Source organism: Euleptes europaea, chromosome 10 (genome assembly GCF_029931775.1).
Source record: "Euleptes europaea isolate rEulEur1 chromosome 10, rEulEur1.hap1, whole genome shotgun sequence".
Lineage (NCBI taxonomy): Eukaryota > Metazoa > Chordata > Lepidosauria > Squamata > Sphaerodactylidae > Euleptes > Euleptes europaea.
Genome location: NC_079321.1, coordinates 14,397,575 through 14,420,660, shown reverse-complemented (window position 1 = coordinate 14,420,660; position 23,086 = coordinate 14,397,575). Strand labels below are relative to the sequence as shown.

The window sequence follows — 23,086 nt, the reverse complement described above, 5'->3', positions numbered from 1 at the left end:
ACAGTGACTTGATGGCAGTTTCCACCAGTTCCTATATATGGTAGCGGATTCCGTTTCGCTGGCAGAGAGCAGTATGGGAATGAAATGAAATAAGATGCAGATCACACACTGCTAAGCTGGGTTCTCAGCATCACTGAAGGGTTTGACTTTTTGGCTGAGATATTTGAGGAAAAATCCGCTGCATGCGTGTGGGGGAGCAGAGAGACACAGCTGTACAAGTTCTCCTCATTGCCGTCACACCATGTCAAGCAGTCTATTAAAGTTTCTGGCAAGGAGAAACCAGGTGACTGATGATTTTTGTCTCTCCTGTGCAAATGGCTGAAAAGCGGGGGATAATCATCATGCGGACGGGGCAGCCGGATTGCCCCCACGGGCCCTCTATGCCAGTACTCCCTACAGGATAAGCTCTTCAGCACAGGAGCGAACACGGTGTCCTGCGTATTCTAAGCAGAACATCTGAGCCATGTGTGGAGGGCAGGATTGGCACATTCCAACTGGCACGATCCTAACTCTTCCTCCGTGGGTTGATTATCTCCCCCCCTTTCCCATGACCTGCACAGGGCTAGAGTGTTTGGGGTCTGTACTCAGAGCTTTTCTTCTCTTTATTCCTTCCCGTTTTTTTTTTTTACCAGTCAACAGGTGCGCAGGTTCAAGTGGCGGGGGACATGCTGCCCAACTCCACAGAGAGGGCAGTGACCATCTCAGGAACCCCCGACGCAATTATCCAGTGTGTCAAACAGATCTGTGTGGTGATGCTGGAGGTACAGTCTGTAACGATGGGGGTAAAGTATACAGAAAAAACAATGCCGACTCTGAGCGAGGGCAAGCTACATTTCTTGCCGTTCGTAACCGGATCGTTATTTGGTAGCGTCGTAGCAGTGCTTGCCTTCTAAAGCTTTCGACGACTGGTGGTTCAACGTATCCTTGGTGGAAGTGACAGCATGACATTGAAAAGATGTAAAGTAATATAGGCAGCCTCTGATAAAGACACGTGAGACAGAAGAGCCAGAGGAGAGAATGTTTTCTCGTGGTGCCCAAAGGGCAGTATAGAAAATGAAGCATGTGGGGGGGGGATGGGATGAAGAGAGGATGTGAGGAACGTCAAACACTTAACATCTTTCACGTTAAACCAAAGGCAACAGATAAGAACCATTAGAGGTGAGGAGTTATTGAATAACCTTGGCATTCAATAGTCTTCTTCGGTTTGTACCAAAATTGTGACATATTCTTCATCCCCAGAAGATACTCCAAACATTAGGATTTTCCATAGTTTCCATCTATCTCCTGGGCTTTCAGAGAATAGATCATGAAAATATCACTGTATTGGTGAGCGTAGTCGCATTAAACCATGGAAACCCTTTTCAAAAGGTACTGGCTGATTTCGTCATATCGTTGTCATTTGGTCTGGTGAACGAAATTAGGAAAGAGGTGACACGGATTGACTTTGAGCTTCCGGTTGACTTTGAGCTTGCAAGCTGATCGCGACAGAAGCAGTAAATGTGGTCCACTCTTGTGGAAACAGAGGTGTGATAGCAGGAAGAGAGAAGTCATCCCAAGAAACTGAGGGGGGATGGAAACCCCACGGAGTCAACTGGCTGCCCCAGTTATAAAAGCAAGTTAATGCTAGTTTTGCCGTGTATCAATAAGCCTTTTAATTATAAAAGTCTTAAAAATTGCATGGTTCAAACCTATCTTACAGAGTTGTGGTCAGGACAACCAAAATGCATAATAAATGCAGGACCATTTTCCTCTGCTGATTATTGAGAGACTTTCTTGTCACAGGTTAGGGCTTTGTGAATCCAACTAACAAAAATCCGCGCGCAGCGTGTCCGATGTGCCGTTTTCAGCGTCTGGTCGCGCTCTAATTCTCTTTCTGCTCCCGTTTCAGGAACGTTGGGTCTAATGTTCTCTCTCCCTCTCCTTGTCCCTTTTCCTAGTCCCCACCGAAAGGTGCCACCATCCCCTATCGCCCAAAGCCCGCCTCCACCCCTGTCATTTTTGCAGGTGGTCAGGTAAGAGCCGACCCGCTTGCGGCCTCCACTGCCAACCTCAGCCTTTTACTGCAGCACCAGCCGCTGCCCGTTAGTGCACACAGGTTTTCTCGTCTTCTCACTTGCATGGTGTCGTCCCAATTCATCTTGTGCCCAAGCAAATGGATCCAAAGCTCTTTTCCCCGGAAGGACTGGACGTTGAGCAGCGGCTGTTTGCTGCCACTGGCTATGCAGCACAGAAGCCCTCACTCACAGCCAATAGTTGTGAGGCTAAGCGGGACAGGCGGTATTCCGATTCAGATGACATTCTCCTCCTCTGGGCACGGTTGTGTCTTCCAGACCCACCCACTAGGCATGCTCATCTCACTAGACAGCTACACAAAACATGTTCACAGGGTTTTGTGCATTTATTATTTATTTAAAACACTTAAACAATGAAAAATGCAGACACTGATAGAGGGAATCTCCCTGGAGAGGGCGTTTCAAAGTTTTGGTGCCACGATCAAGAAGGCCCTTTCTCGGGTTGCCACCCGTCTAGCTTCTGATGGAGGGGGCAACTGAAACAGGGCTTTGGAAGAAGACATGGTCTGAGGCAGACATTTCAAATTCCCACGCACTAGGCACTTCTTTGCAGGTACATGTACAGTTTCAGGCATTGATCTGAAATGCTTATTTGGTACTCTTCACAGTGTAAGAGGAAGTTCCAAAGTTTTGGTGCCATGATCAAGAAGGCCCTTTCTCGGGTTGCCACCCATCTAGCTCTTTGGAAGAGGACATGGGAAGGGGCTGTGGCTCAGTGGTAGAGAATCTGCTTGGCATGCAGAAGGTCCCAGGTTCAATCCCCGGCATCTCCAGTTCAAGGGACCAAGCAAGTAGGTGATGGGAAAGACCTCTGCCTGAGACCCTGGAGAGTCGCTGCCGGTCTGAGTTGACAATACTGACTTTGATGGACCAAAGGTCTGGATCAGTATAAGGCAGCTTCATGTGTTCATGTGACAACATTTGCTCATGGAGGCCTGAACACTGCAGTATCTCAGACGAAATCTGAGAACATAATAGGGACCTACACGTATTGAATTTTGTGTAAGTACACCATACTCACATGTGGCAACCACATATGGATGTCCAGTGGCCTCAGAGGAAGTATGGAGAGGTTGCTCCCCCACTAGGTGTAGAAGAGAGATTATGGGGGAACATCATCCAAAGCAGGTCATACTTCAATGTATTGCGGAAAGGGATTACACAGAATCCATGGAAGAATGGCCGGCTGCCCGGAAATGCGTTGTGTATCTTCTCCTGCAACACATATACATCTGTATATTTTTTAAAAAAAGAAATCTCATTTATTTCAGTGCTCAGGAAAACACGTTAAGGAGCAAGAAGGGCAAATTTGAGATTAATCAGACCCCCAAATTTCTCTAAATGTTTACATTGTGAAGAGTACCAAATACTCAAATAAGACAGCGTGGTGGTGTGGTTAAGAGTGGTGGTTTGGAGCAGTGGACTCTGAACTGGAGAACTGGGTTTAATTCCCCATTCCTCCACAGTTTTATCTTTTATATCTCCAAAATCACTATAAATGCTTTCAACTGAAAGCGAAATATGAAAGCACGTGAGCTAGACATGTGTCTTCACAGCAGGGTTAGGAATGAGCAGCTGTTTGAAATATATTCCTACCAGTCGCCAAGTAGTACCACTGGGGAGATGTATGTTGTTCTGCTCAAATCGGAGTTGCCCAGAGAGGGACTCTGAGTCAGTTACACATCACTGGCGGAGTATTCTCTGAAGCCCTAAGCAGGGTCTCACACATTTATTATCTTGGCCCTACAAATATGCCAAAGTTAAGAACGATGCTTTGAAAAAGAAATGATCAAAGTTGATTTCTGGAGAATGGAAAATCCGCTGTGCTTGTTATTGGTGATATCATATGAAGCCCCCTTATACTGAATCAGACCCTTGGTCCATCAAAGTCAGTATTGTCTACTCAGATAGGCGGCAGCTCTCCAGGGTCTCCGGCAGAGGTCTTTCACATCACCGACTTGCCTAGTCCCTTTTAACTGGAGATGCCAGGGGATTGAACCTGGGACCTTCTGCATGCCAAGCAGATGCTCTACCACTGAGCCATGGCCCCCAATTTTTGACTGACAGCCTATTTTTGCAAACAGAAACCTGGTAAAAGAGCTTTGGGTCCAGCTTTTGCTTTTTAAAAGGGAAAGTAAGACAGAAGGAACACTTTTCAACATCAGTGTCTTGACTAAAACTTACCTTGAAGCAAGGAGGAGATGAGGGCTCCCTTCCCACTGGTCCCTTTCGAAGGCTTCTGATGTGACATCGAGAGTGATCACAGAGGGGTTCCTTAGAACAGGCTCCTGAAGCAGTCGGCCTGGTGTTCAGCAGAAAATGCGCTAGCATTAGAACAAAGCAGCAAAGGGCATTGTGAACATCACAATCCAACCTTTTTTGGCCATCAAATCACAGCTGACTTATGGTGACCCCATAGGGTTTTCAAGGCGAGAGACGTTCAGAGGTGGTTTACCATTGCCCGCCTCAACGTCAGACCCCTGGTATTTCTTGGAGGTATCCTATCCAAATACTTGCCAGGGTCAAGGCTGAGAGTGTGTGACTGGATTAAGGTCACCCAGCAAGAGTGGAGATCTGAACCTGAGTTTTCCAGACACAATCTAACTGTGTGTGTGTGTGTGTGTGTTAAGTGCCATCAAGTCGCTTTTGACTCATGGCAACCTAATGAATCAGGGTCCTCCTAAACATCCTATCTGTAACAGCCTTGCTCAGGTCTTGCAAATTGAGGGCCGTGGCTTCCTTTATAGAGTCAATCCATCTCTTGTTGGCTCTTCCTCCTTTCCTGCTGCCTTCAACTTTTCCAGCATGATTGTCTTTTCCAGTGACTCACAGCGCATTCCTGAGGTTTCAACGTGAAACCTCTTAGGAGGAGGTGTGACTCTGCCGCCAGCATAAGTGTGTGTAATCGGGCGATTACATGCACGTATGCTGGCGGTGAGGCCAGTTCCACTGGCGGCCGAGCGCCGCGGGACCGCGCCTCGCCCCTCCGCTGGTGCGGCCTCTCCGTGGCGCAGACCATGATGTAGAGTGTCCGTGCCGGCGCAGGGGGGCGGGCCAGGGGGAGGAGCCACTGGTTAGGCGGCTTCCTATCCCCGTTCGGCCCAGTACGCAGGCGCCAGGAATGGTGGTGCTGGGCTTGCTTTTTAGCAGGCACAGCCTCGCTGTTCCCTATGGGGCGAAAAGCCCCGGTAAAACAGCGTACGGGAATCGGCTTTGGAAGAGGTGCTGCTGCGCCTCTTCCCCGCCATCCCAGTACGCCATCAGCTCAGGAATGGGCTGTCAGTCACAATCTAACTACCAGCACACAAATAAATGAGGGGAATCCATTTCAGTAACAGCCAAAGGGGTTCAACTCCTCTTTTAAGCAGAGTTGCAGACAATCCGGTGCTCTTAGGAAAAGGATGGTTTTCACCATTTTTCTGCTACCATGACTAGAGTTTCATGCCTCACCACCATTGCTTTCCCTTTGTGCTAGAAAAGCAAGCCAATTTGGTACCAGTTATGATTACTGATTAAAATTACAGGGCCCAGTATTAATTCTGCCATTCACCAAAATGATGCTAGTGAGCTTGTCAGAGCTCAGAAGCTAAGCAGGGTTGGCCCTGGTTAGTACTTGGATGGGAGACCACCCAGGAAGACTGGGGTTACTATGCAGTGGAAGGCAGTGGCAAACCACCTCTGCTTCTCTCTTGTCTCTTGAAAACCCCTTGAGGAGTCTCTGTAAGTTGGGTGTGACTTAACAGCACTTTATTATTATCATTGAGAGCCAGCGTGGTGTAGTGGTTAAGGTGTTGGACTAAGATCTGGGAAACCCAGGTTTGAATCCCCACTGCCAGGGAAGCTTGCTGGGTGACTTTGGGCCAGTCACATACTCTCAGCCCCGACCCTGGCAAGCATTTGGATGGGAGACCTCCAAGGAATACCAGGGTTGTGACGCGGAGGCAGGCAATGGCAAACCACCTTGGAACATCTCTTGCCTTGAAAACCCTAGGGGATTGCCATAAGTCAGCTGTGACTCTACGGCAATATATATCTCTAACTTTTTTTTTCCTGCTTAAATGCTAAAAAAACAGCCTTTTATGGGCCCCAGGACAAAAGATGCATGTAAAGCATTATGTTTTGTTTCAAAAAACATTTTTTGTGGTGATTATTAATCCTATTTGTTTTTGCAGTGATTTTTAAAAAAATCTCCTTTGCCCCGACTCCTGATTTCCTGTCCTTCATTTCAGGGCTCCTGACACGGGTTCTGGGGCTTCAGCCATCAACATGGCTAGGCCAAGCAGAGAGCTGGTGTAGGATGGCCTTAGGGTTGACAGCCTCCAGGTACCAGCTGGAGATCTCCTGCTATTACAACCGATCTCCAGCCAGTAGAGATCAGTTCCCCTGGAGAAAATGGCCGCTTTGGCAATTGGACTCTATGGCATGGAAGTTCCTCCCCAAACCTTGCCCTCCTCAGGCTCTGCCCCCAAAATCTCCAGGTATTTTCCAACCCCGAGCTGGCAACCCTAGGCGGCCTCTCTTTCCCCTTCACCCCCGTCAGTGCCTCAGTCAGGTGTAGGCTTGCCAGGCCCCGCAGCTCCACTGGCAGGAGCTTCGCGGGGCCGTGGCATTAGCCCGCGATGCGCCCACGCGCCCGCGCCTACGTCACTTCCGGTTTAACCCAGAAGTGATGGGGACGCTCTAGCGATCCCAGCCAAAACTCTATAGAGTTTTAGCCGAGGGTGCTAGAGTGTCCGCGTCACTTTCGGGTTTACCCAAAAGTGACGCGTGCGCTGCGTCTGAGTGTGTGTGTCCGCATTGCCTGCTGGTGCTCAGCTGGCCGGCAGGCAGCCCGGTGGATGGGCAGTACTTTACCCGCTGCCACTGAAGTGCCTGGTTGTCTTATAGAGTCCAATAAAGACAACTAGGAGGAGGTTAAAAGCAACAGTTCTTTATTTAGCTAAACACAGACCTGGGGGTGAAATAACCCACAAATAAGATGCAGAGTTACTCACCAGAGAAACAAAGGAAGCTTAGTATCATTTATGCATTCGCATGGGGCAGGCCCATGGCTACGGACAAGCAGGTTGATACACAAAAGCACCAATGCACATTAGGTGTCTACTCCACTCTAATTAGCATAGCCTATAGATATTGCCCGAAGGCGTCTCTAAGCAAGTGATCTTGGAAGTAGGTCCTGTGATCTTGGAAGTAGAAAAGACATTCCTAAGGATGAAGGTAATTCAGAGCTCTCTACTGGTGAGAGGCCGTACCAGGCACAGAGAGCATGATTTGTTGGTTCATGGCTCCCGGATGCCGACTTCCCCAAAGCTTCCATGTGTGTGCATATGAGTACATAGTATTTTATACCAGCCCTTATATCTAAGCATTACACCGCAGGGCAATTGGCAACCCCAGTCAGGTTCCCCATTTGAGGCCTCAGTGCATGCTGGGAAACAACCCCCAAGTGGCAAACAGTGTTCACAACAGGTACAGTGAGGATAAACACACATTAAAAAGCAGCGAGTAAAAGAAGTTACAGTGGGTGTTTGAAAATAAATATCTGGCAGAGTTTGCGCCCCTCAGCCCTCCTGAGCCTCGATTTTTGACCCTAATTTGGAGATTTCCTGTATCACAGTTGTTTTAATTTTGGACTCCAACCCTACTTTGTCAAGGTTTAGACATCTGTTTTCCTTTTCTGTCTTTACTCACCCTTAACAAATGGTTGTCCGTTTCGTAATCCCATGTATATTGCATTTGTCTTAAAGTCATTTTAACGGATGAGAAATGCTGTCTTACACAAATAAGCAGAAGGGTCTCTCCATTTACAGCCCCTTCTATGAGCGTGTGGATTGTTTTCATTATTTCCAAGGAAAGGAAAAGAGTTTATTTTAAGGCAGCTCTGAGATTTTCATTTAGGAATGCCATAGAAGAACAAGGCATTCCTTAAATAAAAGAACGGCGCTCAGCACTTTACAATGAGTGTAGCTCACCATTAAGAATTGGGGTTGAGCAGTTTTTACCCAACTGAAGCTGCACTGAAGCATAAGAGGATGCAGAATAATTTAAAATACTTATCAGTGGGAAATGTGCCGGTGTGGGGGCGAAAACGCATGGTCGCTTTAGCCTCCTTTATTCCCTGTTTCAGCCAGGATTCAGCCAGGATCAAACGCATGTGTTTTCGCCAAACTGCATTCAATCCTGGCTGAATCCTGGGTGAAACAGGGAATAAAGGAGGCTAAAGCGACCATGCGTTTTCGCCCTATGTCAACCAAGCATCCTTCATCAGGTTGTAAGATCAGAATTTCTTATTATCAATTCCAGCGAAAGGAAACAAAAGAATGCACCCCTGAAATCTGCGGCTCCTGACTGTGGTCTCATATCAGGGATGGAGTTCTGCCTGTGATTAATTAGAATATTTGTGCCCTGCCTTTTTTATCTGAAAGTCAATACTCAAGGTGGCTTCCAATATTAAAAATCCATATAAAACAGTTAAAAATAGATAATGACCAATGAACACATGAAGCTGCCTTATACTGATTCAGATCCTTGGTCCATCAAAGTCAGTATTGTCTTCTCAGACCGGCAGCGGCTCTCCAGGGTCTCAGACTGAGGTCTTAAACACCACGTACTTGCCTAGTCCCCTTTAACTGGAGATGCCGGGGATTGAGCCTGGGACCCTTCTGCATGCCAGTGTGGTGTAGTGGTTAAGAGCGGTGGTTTGGAGCGGTGGACTCTGATCTGGAGAACCGGGTTTGATTCCCCACTCCTCCACATGAGCGGCGGAGGCTAATCTGGTGAACTGGGTTGGTTTCCCCACTCCTACACATGAAGCCAGCTGGGTGACCTTGGGCTAGGCACACTCTCTCAGCCCCACCTACCTCACCGGGTGTCTGTTGTGAGGAGGGGAAGGGAAGGTGGTTGTAAGCTAGTTTGATTCTTCCTTAAGTGGTAGAGAAAGCCGGCATGTAAAAACCAACTCTTCTTCTTCGAGCAGATGCTCTGCCACTGAGCTACGGCCCCTCCCATTAAAAACTTGCAGGCACTGGGGGGAAGATTTCACTAAGAAACTTCCTTCCAGAATTTTTTTTTAAAAATCAACTTATGCTGGAAGGCCTGTAAAAAAAATGTAGCTGTCCATAGCGCAAAGGGGGGAGGCAAGTTCGAAAAAGCTGGAGTAACTGCCAAGAAAACCTTCATGTGGGTTCCCACCAGTAGGATTTCTCCATTGGGAGTTTCCCTCAATAAGGTTTCCTAATAGGGTTGCCAACCTCCAGGTAGTAGCTGGAGATCTCCTGCTATTACAACTGATCTCCAGCAGACAGAGATCAGTTCACCTGGAGAAAATGGCAGCTTGGGCAATTGGACTCTATGGCCTTGAAGTCCCTCCCCTCTCCAAACCCCGCCCTCCTCAGGCTCCACCCCAAAACAGTGGTGAAGAGGGTCCTGGAAACCCTATCTGCCTTCCACTGGGAGATCAGGGGCTGGGCAGGCCTGCGCTAGACTCCCCTGTTGCTGTCTTTGGCTCTTCAGGATAAATGTCTGCTCTGCTCATCTGGAAGTTACCTTTGCTCTTTGCACAGGTTTATTCTGGGTAGAAAGGAAGGCAGGCAACACACTTGGGGTTATGACACACTCTTAATGTTGCCAGCCTCCAGGTGGGGCCAGGAGATCTCCCAGTATTACAATGGATCTCCAGACTACAGAGATCAATTCACCTGGAGAAAATGGAAGGTGTACTCTATGGCATTATATACCAGTGAGGTCCCTCCTCAAACCCCACCCTCCCCAGGCTCCACCCCTCAAAATCTCCAGGTATTTCCCAACCCAGAGTTGGCAACCCTACCACTCTCCATGTGTTCAAGACGTCCTTTGCACTGGAGCCTCTACATAGATGTCTCAGGACATCTACTAGCTGGAGATCTCCTGCTATTACAACTGATCTCCAGCCGACAGAGAATCAGTTCACCTGGAGAAAATGGCCGCTTTGGCCATTGGACTCTATGGCATTGAAGTCCCTCACCTCTCCAAACTCCGTGCTCCTCAGGCTCCGCCCCAAAAACCTCCTGCCGATGGCGAAGAGGGTTCTGGCAACTCCAGGCATTATACCCCATTGAAGTTCCTCTCCTTCCCAAACCCCACCCTTCTTGGGTTCCAACCCTCCCCAATTTCCAGGTATTTCCCCACTAGGGTTGCCAGGTCCCTCTTCGCCATTGGTGGGAGGTTTTTGGGGCGGAGCCTGAGGAGGGACTTTGGAGAGGGGAGGGACTTCAATGCCATAGAGTCCAATGGCCAAAGCGGCCATTTTCTCCAGGGGAACCGATCTCTGTCGGCCGGAGATCAGTTGTAATAGGAGATCTCCTGCCACCACCTGGAGGTTGGCAACCCTATTAGGAAGCCTTATTGAGGGGAAACTCCCAACGGATATCCTTCCCCTGAGGGGAATCTCCCCATGCTCCACCCCCAAATCTCCAGGAATTTTCTAGGAACTGGCAACCCTATAAATGATAGATGACAGTGCACTTGTCTGAATCAGCCCCCAAAATACTGAAGTCAGGGAGGTCAGTGTGATTTTGAGAGAAGACCGTCTCTTTGCTAGAGAGTATGCAGTTACCCAATCAGACCACCCGGTGGCCCAATCCTGACACTCTGTTTTTTCTTTTTCTTTTGCAGGCCTATACAATTCAGGGACAGTATGCCATTCCACACCCAGATGTGAGTTGCGCTTTCATATGTCGATTTCTTAAATCACCTGCATGCTACTACTGTCAAATACTACTAATATTAATATTAGACCATAATATTAATACCATTTTGCTCAGAGTAATTGGCCAATTTGTAGTCTTGGCAATAGTCTTTTAACCTAATAGCGCTCGACTTTATTTCGCACGGGGGACTTGGCCTGTTTTCAAATTCTTTGCGTTCTCCTGTGCTATCCCTTTGCTAAGCTAAAAACCGGAAGTCTCTCTGGATATATGCATTTTGTGCCTCAGGGATTGGCTGTCAGAAAGCTTTCCCCACTTCTCCCCCTCCCCGATAATCGTCTGGCAATCAGAGGCATCACCCTAATGATACATGCGCTTATAGAGGCACCCTGGATTTGTGTGCATGATGCATTTCTTTCAGACTGCTTGTGGAGATGAATCTACCCGTTGGTCTGTCAATGAGCATATCCTCAGTCACAAGGGGGTAGGGTTGCCAACCTCCAGGTGGTGGCTGGAGATCTCCCGGCATTACAGCTGATCTCCAGGCAACAGAGATCAGTTCCCCTGGAGAAAATGGCCTCTTTGGCAATTGGATTCTATAACATTAAAGTCCCTCCCCTCTCCAAACCCCGCCCTCCGCAGGCTTTGCCCCCAAAACCTCCAGGTATTTCCCAACTGGAGCTGGCAACCCTACAAGGGGGGGGGGAGTCTGAATGTCTGGCTATGCTGCAACTCCCCAGTGGCCAGAGGAACGGAAGCATCTTTAAAGGTGGAGATATTTGTTCCAGGGCTGAAAGCAAACACCTTTCTTTGGGCATTCTGCAAAGTGTTTTAAAAGCGGCATCTGTGGAAGGGAATAGGAGCAATGGCTAGATCAGGGCGGTCCCCAAACATTTTGAGCCTGTGGGCACCTTTGGAAGTTTGACGCAGCATGACGGAGGCAGCCACAAAATGGCGGCCACAAAATGGCCGCCAGACTAGGCGGAGCCAGCCATACCATGGCTGCTGAAGTTTACCTTCAGTCACACAGTGAAGATTCTTGTGCTGTGGTGGCATCTGCTGTTGCAGCAACGTATTTAAATAATCTGCACAGCCAATCAAATCTCCAGTAGCCATCCAGAAGCCTTGCTGGGCAAAAGCCCCATTTAGCCCCACCCACTTTCCAAAAATACTTGGTGGACAGCAAGGAAGGGTGACAAGGGGCGCCATGTTGGGGACTCCTGGCCTAGATATTATTGGAAGTGTGGAGTAAAAGATTTCCTTTCTTCTGCTTTCTTAGTCAGTTGGTCAATCTGTCTGAACTACACCAGCTGCAGTTGGAGGCTCACGTGACTGAGGGCTTCACCAGTTCCAAAGTTGCGCCTGCATCTGGAAAGCTAGCATGTCGAGTACAAAAGGTTCTAGCCAAGCCTTCTCCATGACAAGCTGGTTTTCTATAGACGAGCCTGCTTTTTTTGTGGAGGAACATGTAGTCAGGCTCAGATGTTGTCATCTTGTTAGGAGTCCATTGGGCATGTTTGTAGCGACATGAAGGGGGAAATAAGAAGATAAGAAAAGCCATGCTGGATCAGACCAGTGGTCCATCAAGTCTATTTCACACAGTGGCCAACCAGATGCCATAGGGAAGCTCACAAGCAAGGAAGACAAATGCAAGAGGAAAGACAATGGAGAATGTTTCCCTTGGTATTCGGCTAGGGGAGTGCATTTGACATAAGGCTACCCCAAAACCAAAAGAATCACAGGAATCCTTCAAAATGGGAGAAGAGGGCGCTGAATTTGAGAGGGCCCCCTGTGTAAATCCCATCTCTGTCATGACTATCTTGAACAGTTATGTTCACCTGCATCTGAAGGAACTGAAAAATGGAAATCGTGCCTGAACACCTTTGAAGTCAAGATTTATATTTTTATTGCAAACATCGATTGCAACAATCCTGGCTGCAGAACCACAAGAAGCACTTTTCAGAATTCTAGATACCCTCCCTAGAGGGTCAGGTATGCATGGGATAGGGTTGCCAACTCCAGCTTGGGAAATTCCTGGAGATTCAGGGGCCAGTGGCTGAGGAAGGCAAAGTTTGGAGGGGAAGAGCTCAGCAGGGACGTTGACACCATAGAATCCAACCTCTGAAGCTGCCATTTCCTCCAGGGAAACTGCTCTCTGTAGTTAGGGATGCCATGTCCCTCTTTGCCACCGGCGGGAGGTTTTTGGGGCATAGCCTGAGGAGGGCGGGGTTTGGGGAGGGGAGGGGCTTCAATGCCATAGAATCCAATTGCCAAAGCGGTCATTTCCTCTGGGTGAACTGATCTCTATCGGCTGGAGATCAGTTGTAATAGCAGGAGATCTCCAGCTAGTACCTGGAGGTTGGCAACTCTAACTGGAGATCAGTTGTAATAGCAGGAGATCTCTAAGCCTCACCTGGGGGTTGGCAACCCTAGTCCTTGCGAACGTGGTCTCATGGAAGATGGGGTGTCTGATCTGGTCCGATAAAGCTGAACAGCATTGCTGCCCAGTGGTAAATTGTATGTCTGCAGCAAAGTGAAAAACGGGGCACTCTTTTAATGGGAATTGCTACTGAGGCCTGATTTGAATATGATGCTGGGGAGGGGCTGTGGCTCAGTGGTAGAGCATCTGCCTGGCATGCAGAAGGTCCCAGGTTCAGTCCCCGGCGTCTCCAGTTAAATGGGACTAGGCAAGTAGGTGATGTGAAAGACCCCTGCCTGAGACCCTGGAGAGCTTCCGGTCAGAGTAGACAATACCAACTTGGATGGACCAAGGGTCTGATTCAGTATAAGGCAGCTTCATGTGAGGTGCGTGGACTTGCCCATTCAGCTTTGTGCATGGTGCCTCATTTACCTTTGCGCCCTATGCCTTGTTTAAACTGGACTGCTACCCACGTGAAACAGCTGCGCCTACTGGTACATCAACTTCAGCCCTCAGAGCTGCTTTGCATGGGTACACATCCACTTTAGACAAGTCACAGGGAAGCTCTTTCACCCTGCCCATTTCCCACTCACATCAGGCCTGAAACCAGGTGGGCTTAGGGTTGCCAGGTCCCTCTTAGCAACCGGTGGGAGTTTTTTGGGGCGGAGCCTGAGGAGGGCGGGGTTTGGGGAGGGGAGGGACTTCAATGCCATAGAGTCCAATTGCCAAAGCGGCCAGTTTCTCCAAGGGAACTGATCTCTATCGGCTGGAGATCGATTGTATTAGCATGAGATCTCCAACTAGTACTTGGAGGTTGGCAACCCTAGGTGGGCTCAAGTATGTCTGTACCACGGAGACCACCATTTCAGGGCATCTGAACCAGAACTTGGGCCCCCAGGGCTGGTTGCCACTGCAGTCAGTTCTCTTACAGGTTTGTAATCCATGATATTTCTGTGACCTTTGTCACTGTTGGAAATATATGGCATGGCTTTTACCTCAGTCTTGGCATCTTCCACCTGGAGAACTGACCTGAACCTCTCAAGTTTTGTTCTTAATACGTTTTTAAAAGATTTTTCATTTTGTTTTTCTTCTAACGTGATGCCCCTTGCTCTGAATCAATGGACTTCACTGGTCCCCCTTTTCCAAGCACTTGCTTACATTTTCTTCACAGCCCTGCCTCTAGTAAACAACAAACAAAAAATGAACTTTTCACAACCGGAAGAAGAAATAGTTCTAGCTGGAACTGGTGCTAAAGGGAGGGAGCGGTCAGTGGAAACTCCCTCTACTTCTTTGAAATGAAGCCAAAGTAGGTTGTGAGACCAAGCTGGGGGGGGGGGGGGTTCTTATTTATCAAAGCAAGATCATTAATATCCATTCGCGTCTGTTTACACGGACCTCTTTCCTGTGATCTTTTATTCTTCTTGCCAGAATTAAGTTCTTACCAAACATGGTGGTGCAGTCTTGAATTTTATAAAGAAAGGTAATACGAGTGTTGAGATATTAGTAGAAACGAGGTGAACCGAACGGAGATGTTGTGTGACCAAATGCTAGATGACATATTTGTGTAGCATGTGGCTTTAGGATGAGATGAAGTTGGCTTTCAGTGCCATTCGCGAGCAGAGTTTACACCACTGGTTCCCAACCGGGGGTCCATGGACCCCCAGGGGTCCGTGAGAACTAAATTAAGGTCCGTGAAACAAAGTTATAACCCCATAATAAATTAATATTTTCAATTAAAAGTTCTCTATTATAAAAATATATATTCAAATATTATTCTAAGTTTAATGTTTAACAGTTATGATTAAAGTTTATTTTCAAATTCTCGGAATTTTTATTTTGAACCTTGGGGTCCCTGCACCGAACGAAAAAGTCCTAGTGGTCCCTGGTCAAAAAAGGTTGGGAATCACTGGTTTACACCCTTCTAAAGCCACTGAAGTCCGTGGGCTTCAAATGGTGTAAATTTGCTTAGGGTGGCACTGTTAAGTCTTTCATGCGTGGCTGTTTCCCTCACAGTCACCCCTCCAACGACGACCTTGGGTCTTTGTTTGGATACTGCATGCCGTTTCCGACCGTCGGAGATCACCTCGCTCTCCCCCTGCGTTTCCCCATATTTTGCCTGCGTTTTCAAATTTGAGATAAAACAGGTCTCTGAAAATGCAGGCAAAGTGAGGAGAAATGCAGGGGGAGAGCGAGGCGACCTCTGACGGTCGAAAACGGCATGCATAATCCAAACGAAGACCCGAAGTCGTCGTTGGAGGGGTAGTCGGCGAGTGAAACAGCCATGCACGAAAGACCTTAGATTCTTCATGATAAATCTGAACAGGAACATGCACCAGAGCTTTGAGTAGCAATGTGTACAGGATGTTTGGTTTGGAAAGTAAACTGGATTGTAACTCTCTGCAGTGCCTTTAAAATATGACTTCTTTCATCGTTTTGCTTCTTAAGCTGGACTTTCCTTGCATGCCGTCTGCTTCTGGTGATCAGCTTGCCAACTCTAATAACTGAGGGGGCGGCTCTACTTCTCGAACTCCCCTCGACTTTCCTACCTGCCTTCTTCAGTCCCTGGGTGTTCTGCCTGACCAATGCTTCACCCTCGCTATTGCCAATGTCAGATTCCCCTCCATCCCTTTCCTCAGACATGCTGCAGGAGCAAGTTTTTCCAAATATTTTGCCCCCGATTCCAATTACAAGCAACCCCATCATAGATTTTATTTTATATATATATATATATTTGGCCAGATAGGCTTGAGGTGTGGTCCTTTGGCTGATTTCTGTTGTTCTGTTCAGGTTTCAGCACTTAAACGCGACTAATATCGCTCCCTCAGTCTACACAACCGAATTTTGAAAAGGGGCTCGACGATTCTTTCGTTACTTCAGTAATAATGGAGATACAGCACAAAATGTATTCCAAAATGCAGGCCTCTTTGCAGGGTCTCTGTAAAGGGCCACCAAAAGTTGCAAGCACGACAAGGGGTGAACAGGGTCTGAAATACACACCTATTTGGGCCAAGCCACACCCTTGCCCCATTACTGCGCCCCTGGACGATTGTTTGAGCCCTCAGAACGTTTATCGCCGTCTGTGGCGAGAGCCAAACTTCTGCCAGGAGAGAAAAGGATAATTGCCTCGGCAGGATTTTATCGATTGGTTGACTGACTGACGTATTTCGTTTATACCCCACCTTTCTCCCCACCAGGGACCCAGTGTGGCTGGTTTACCTCATCCCCCCTCTCTCTTCCCTTTCAGATATCAAGTAAGAAAACCCAAACTAGGCTACTGTATTTCAGACCTTGCTCAAGCACAACTGCCCCGAATGTGGGCCCGATTGCATTTACCCAGGCCAAGTCCTTCTGTTAAAGCTGTGTTTGCCATGTTCCCACATGGCTTCCTGTCGTTGTTATTTTTTTGATTATAATTTTGTTCTTGTACTCTATAACAATAACCTTCTTAGTTCTAATGTCCCTCCTACCCCTCAGCAGTTGACCAAGCTCCACCAGTTGGCTATGCAGCAAACCCCCTTTACTCCCCTTGGACAGACCACCCCTGCTTTCCCTGGTACGTACCCAGATTCCCTTTATGGATTTCCTTCTCTTCTTACCTGTGCAGTTTCTCTCTTCTTTCTAAGCGCATTTTGTTGAATGAAAAGAAAACAGGATATATATATATATATATATATATTAATATATAAACGGAAGTTGCATCTATCAGTGGGGGAGAGGTTGAAGCCACTAGACCAATATTTCAAATTAATTGTTCTTCTTATTGGCACGAGTTCAGTCAACTCCAGGGGGGGGGGAGAAGTTTAAACTGCTTTGCTTTGTGGGGAAACGAATGGGTTAAATGGTTGCAAGTCACATGTTTGCCCCCCCCCCCATTTATCCCAGGCGGTCTCCCATCCAAGTGCTAACCAGGCCCGACTCTGCTTAGCTTCCGAGATGAGATGAGAACGAGTGCGTTCAGGGTGATGTAGACTTTGTACATGAGAGGACGTCAGCAGGGACGGTCAGATAAAAGAGCGTCAATTCCTGCAGATCTCTCTGGTGTTTTTAGTGACTGCCTGTAACGTTTCATTCATGTATTCAAAGATGCTGAAGGTTGATAATAAACTTGCAGAATGGGATGCTCATGAGACATGCGGGGAGAGGTCCGTGGTTCTAGTGAGTAAGCCCTTTCTTTGAATCAAGCCTACAAGGGCCTTCAGCAGAAAGCTCATAAGGGCCACCGTGTCTCACAAATGCCAGCAAAATGCAGCATAACATTAATTCTTGGTCGCGAGAGCCTTCGGCTGGCGGATACCACAACTTGTGTGTGTCGCAGAATATATCTTCCTGTCGTAAGGACGATTGCAAAAATGCCTGTTCTACCAGTTTTGTTCATCATATTTTGAGCTTCCTAGATGAAGTGACATTGCTTCTCTCCTCGAAGGCAAACACCCTTAAATCTGTTTCTTCTTTGCTCTTCAGGAGAAAAGCTGCCCTTACATTCCTCCGAAGAAGCTCAAAATCTGATGGGCCAATCAGCAGGTAAAATAAAGGCTGCAGGGAAATTCGTAGGCTCTTTGTTGCGATGAGAACTCTTCCTTGAGTCGGACCCTGCCGCCGTTGTTAGCCATCTGCCAATTGCCTCCCTCATCGTGTTTGTGAGATGAAGTGACTGAGTGAGCCAGAACAAGGCAATTGGACACAGTACGAGTCCCAGTTTATAACTGAGCCCTGGAGAAGACAAGGACCTCTCATCCTTTAAAACATCCCTCTGTTAGAAGGATATTTCAGACATGAAAGAGCCATTCTTAAGAGAACATTAGGTATGCGGAAAAGTCAATCTATATTAACCATCAAGAACTATATTAAAAAATTAGATTACTCCAGCTCTATAATGCATGCTCTACCCAATTTTTAGGTATCCTTCCGTCTTTGCGAACTCCAGCTTATTTTAGCAATTTAATAGTCCCTCATTACCGTAGAGCATTCATGCTTGCTCGCTTGAATGCCACCCCTTCAGTGGTGTTAAATGGAAGATACGGCAACTTACCTGATTCAGATAGGCTTTGCCCATGTGATCTGAGGAGAGTAGATTCATTATCCCATATGATGTTGGAATACCCCCAATATCACAATCAATGGATTACCCCTTTCTTAATCAAATTACCTGCCACCGTAACAAAAGAAAAAACAGTCCCCTTTTTGCTGGCGGACAGAGTCCCAAGAACAACATTGGTAGTAGCCAAGTATCTATCCACCATATTTTCCCTAAAGAAATAAAGGCTCCCCTTTTGCTGCTCAAGACCTTTTGGTCAAGGGAGCATGAAAAAAGGGAAGGAAAGGACTTGCTCTGTATTTTTAAAAAAGCACAATATTTTGGCTCCTCTTACTTTTGGTTTCCTGTCTATCTGTGCAATTGCTCTTCTTTAACTCCCCCTCCTCACTGCTCTATCCATAGGGCTACAGCAGGGCTGCTCTGACTGTGTGCCAGACAAAAATTCATTGCCTGAAATTCACTGGAAATCTAGATAACTTCCTCACAGGTGCCACCCACGTAAAATGACATCAGTTTAAAGAACATAAGAGAAACGAGTCTTAAATTCCTACATGATCTGTTTTGTGGGTATCACCATCATTTGTTTTATTTACTTCATTAATCCCCTCCCTTTCTCCCCAACGGGAACCAAAAGGGGCTTACATCATTGTCTACTTTTCCATTTTTATCCTCACAACTACCACCCTCTCAGGTAGTTTAGGCTGAAAGTGTGAGACTGACCCAAGGTCACCCAGTCAGCTTCCATGGCAGAGCGGTGATTCGAAGCCTGGTCTCCCAGATTCTACTTGGGAACTCTAACCCAGGGGTGTCAAACTCATTTGTTCCAAGGGCCAGATATGACATAAATGTCACTTGGTCGGGCTGGGCCATGCCTCATCAGCCCAGATCGGGACTGGGGGGATTGGCTGCCTCAGCTGGCTTGCGGGCTGGATAAGAGCTAATGGAAATTCCCACCACTAAAGTCTATGGGGATTTTTTGAGAAGCTCCTGTGGGGCATTTTTGGGGGTAGAGGTCCCAAATTTTCAGGGTAGCTTTCAGGGACTCTCCTTGCACGAACCCCAAAGTTTAGTGAACATTGGGTCAGGGGGTCCGGTGTTATGGGCTCTGGAGAGGTCACCCCCTCCCTCCTCCATAGACAAGCATTAGCCGATTAGTGAACAGAGAAGCTCTTACCTTCCAATCCTTGTGTATGGAGGCGGGAGGGGGTGACCTCTTCCAGAACTCATAACTTCAGACCCCCCAACCCAATCTTCACCAAACTTGGGGGTTCTTGCAAAGAGAGTCCCTGCAAGCTACCCTGCAAGTTTGGGGAATCTACCTCAAAAATGTCCCCCCCAGGAGCTTCACAAAGCCTGGGGAGAACCCAAAAAAGCAGGATAATTACCCATTTTTTTCGGGAATGGCCAATTTGGCTTTGGCTTTCCCCCCAGGTTTTGGGATTTTGTAAACCTGAACCCGAAATTTACCGAAATGGCTTTTTTTCGGCTTTATTGATATGCACAGCCCTACTTGCCAGTTAAAATGCTTTTACGGTCAATTACTGCGTTAGTAATATACGTATTGCTCTTTGAGAGGTTAGTAGCTTGTAAATGTTCTTCGCAGTTATGTTCTTTGCTTCTCTTTAAAGCAGGAAGGGCTACAAGTGTACATGACTTTAACGTTCTAACCAAATGCTTGCCTAGGCTGGCTAGCTGAAGCTCATCTTTCAAGAGAAAAAGGGGCCCACCAGGTGGTGTAAACAGAGTGCAGCCTTTGCCTTTGGCCGAGGGAGCCAAAGGCAAAGGAGGACACTTTCATTGTTCATGTGCAAGAGGAATTGGAGAGGGGGTGGAGCTTTTCGTGTTCCGCCCGTAGGGGTCCCCATTCCCCAGTGGGAGAGAGGATCTCCCACCCCACCCTCCTGTTGCCTGCTGCAATGATGGGGGGGGGGGAAATGTTAAAACCCTGCGGCTTCACATATGGCACCATGTCACTTCCAGAGTTCAGTGACATGAGGGGCGGCTTTCTTTTAGAATAAGAAATAAGACTCCATACAGACATATACCCCACTTTAAGCATTACTGGGGCAGACACTGCCTTTAGACCAGCTACATGAGGAACAAGCCCTTGAATCGGAGCTAGGAAGTCCTCAGCCTTCCATGTCCTCTTCCTCTTATTTATTTATTTTATTGGATTTTTAGGCCGCTCTTGCAGACTCGGTCCGGCTCTCCCTCCCTTCTCTGACTATGAAGATTCTTTGGCATTATACCCTGCTGAAGTCCCTCCCCAAAGCTCACCCCACCCCCAAATCTCCAGGAATTTCCCTACCCGGTGTTGGCAACCCAACCTCCTAGTTTAGAACTAATCGCAACTTGTGTGATGTCTGAATCCAGCTGTGATTTGTTTCCTGTCTACAAGCCAGGATTCTAAACTAAGATTAAGGTCTTTCACGCATGGCTGTTTCACTTACCATCACTCCTCTGATGACTTGGGGTCTTTGTGTTGATTATGCATGCCGTTTCAGACCATCAAAGGTCGCCTCGCTCTCCCCCTGCATTTCCCAACGTTTTGCCTGTGTTTCAGAGACCGGTTTTAGCTCAAATTTGAAAACATGGGCAAAACGCTGGGAAACTCGGGGAGAGCGAGGCGACCTCTGACATTCAGAAACAGCATGCATAATCAACACAAAGATCCAAGGTCGTCGGAGGGGTGATGCATAAAAGACCGGAACCATAGTTTAGGATTCTGATTTGTAGACCAGAAACAAACCACATTTTGTTCAACAGCCCAATTCACAGTTAGTTCTAAACCAGGAAGTCTTCGGCCTTGGCGCAGGAGGCAAAGGGTGGAGGGATGGGAGGGGACTGGTCAACATGAGCATTTCCCAGCTTCTTTTCATTGTGAACAAAGCTCTTTCTGTCCAAATGCACTCTTATTTGCCCTTGTCTTGTTTGGCTCAGTCTTGGACTAATTAGCAATGGAAGGATTAGAGTTAGGGTTGCCAGCTCCAGGTTGGGAAACACCGGGATATTTGGGGGGATGGATAGGGTTGCCAGGTCCCTCTTTGCTACCGGCAGGAGATTTTTGGGGCCGAACCTGAGGAGGGCGGGATTTGGGGAGGGGAGGGACTTCAATGCCATAGAGTTCAATTGCCAAAGCGGCCATTTTTCTCCAGGTGATCTGATCTCTATCAGCTGGAGATCAGTTGAATTAGCAGGAGATCTCCTGCTGCTACCTGGCAGTTGGCAACCCTAGGGATGGGGCCTAGGAAGAGTGGGATTCTAAGAATCTGTCATATTTTTGGTGTAAAGTCACCACAAGAACATAATTTTGGCTACTTAACTGCTGGTTTTGGTTTGCAACCAACTGGAGGTTGGCAACCCTAATTAGAGTCCAAGGTAATCTCAGTTTCTCATCAGCGGTGTGTGCATACTACTCTAAAGGAAGCTGCAATCCTATTGAGTGGAAGAGCAGTGGGAGGGCAAGTTCCAGTCGATCTCCTTTGCCAGAAAATAGATGGCATAAAACCGTGTGTCATTCTTAGGCAAAATAAGGAGCCCTTTCATTGGAAGCCAAAGGGATCATACAAATAAAGAAAGAACCTTCACAAAACCTTCCAGTTGGTTTTTGTTCAACAGTCTAATATTAAGTATAGCCATCATAGCACATTATATTATTGCCTGCCTTAGAACTGGATTTGATTCCTGTCTCTAAAAGGAGAGGACTAAAGGAGAGGACTTTTTTGTTGCAACATCGTGTGGTTCAAGAGACTTTTCACTTTTGTTTCTGGACCCATCCGGCAGGTGCTGATATACCTGCGGTGACTAGGGTTGCTAACCTCCAGGTGGCACTTGGAGATCTTCTGCTGTTACAGTTGATCTCCAGACGACCAAGATCAGTTCCCCTGGAGAAAATGGCTGCTTTGGAGGGGGACTGTATGGGATTATACCCTGCTGAGGTCCCTCCCCTCCTCAAATCCTGCCCTCCCCAGGCTCCACCCTCAAAATCTTTAGGTATTTCCCAACCCAGATCTGGCAATACTGGCGTTGACCTCTGGGCACTCTCATGAGCCACAACAATCCCATAGATCAGTGGTTCCCCACCTGGGGTACACGTACCCCCAGGGGTACTAACCAGGACATTTAATGGAATAATTGCAGGAAACGGCATTTGAAATAACAGCAGCTATATTAATTACAAACATTTTGGAAATATGAGGGGTATAATTTATGGAAATGGGCTGCCAAGCGGTACACAAATGAAAAAAGGTTGGCAATCTCTGCCATAGATTGTTACCCAAAGAGAGTTGCTTTTTGTTAAGACCTGTATTTCCCCTTCCACCTCCCTACTGTCTCTCATCTCCTTTGCAACCTTGCCTCATCACGGCAGAGAACCCTTGTAACTCATTCCCATTGCACATCATTGCGGGCAAACATCCTTCATCTCGGGGGGACAGGGTGGGTTGCCAACTGATGGGGAGGCGCTGGATATCATAGGGACTGAGATTATTGTCAGCGTTTCCCACCTTTTGAAACGTGCTACTTAGTATAGTCGATGAAGAGACTGAGCTGAGTTCACGAAGTCAAGGAACACCTCTCTGTTTTTGTCTTGGACACGGTTTTGTGGAAGACTGTATGGTTCTTTGATGTCCATAAAAAGGAGGAATGCGGAGGTTTCACCTCAGCCATGTATTACTTGATATGAGAATATACATCGTGTGTGTGTGTGTGTGTGTGTGTGTGTGTGTGTGTGTGTGTGTGTGTGTGTGTGAAGACAGAACACTAATCGACATGTCAATCCAGAAATTCCCACCTTTTGGACATATTTCAGCAGCACACGGATAATGAAGTGGGTTGTAGCACTGCAGCTATGTCATGGACTGAAGAAAACTGAGGG

At 47.5% G+C, this 23,086-nt stretch overlaps 1 protein-coding gene across 8 annotated transcripts in view; it reads left to right on the top strand.

Annotated features, from left to right (window-relative positions):
- Positions 1-23,086, top strand: part of PCBP3 (poly(rC) binding protein 3) — a 66,357-nt gene that overhangs the window by 32,259 nt on the left and 11,012 nt on the right. Inside the window, exons 7-11 of one of the 8 annotated variants that reach the window (XM_056856065.1) lie at positions 633-761; positions 1,938-2,012; positions 10,725-10,766; positions 16,650-16,728; positions 17,637-17,696. In XM_056856065.1, the coding sequence (XP_056712043.1) occupies positions 633-761; positions 1,938-2,012; positions 10,725-10,766; positions 16,650-16,728; positions 17,637-17,696 (385 nt within the window). Of the gene's footprint in view, positions 1-632; positions 783-1,937; positions 2,082-10,724; positions 10,767-16,649; positions 16,729-17,636; positions 17,697-23,086 lie in introns of all 8 variants that reach the window. The other 7 variants (XM_056856062.1, XM_056856061.1, XM_056856058.1 and 4 more) reach the window with 7 other exon arrangements.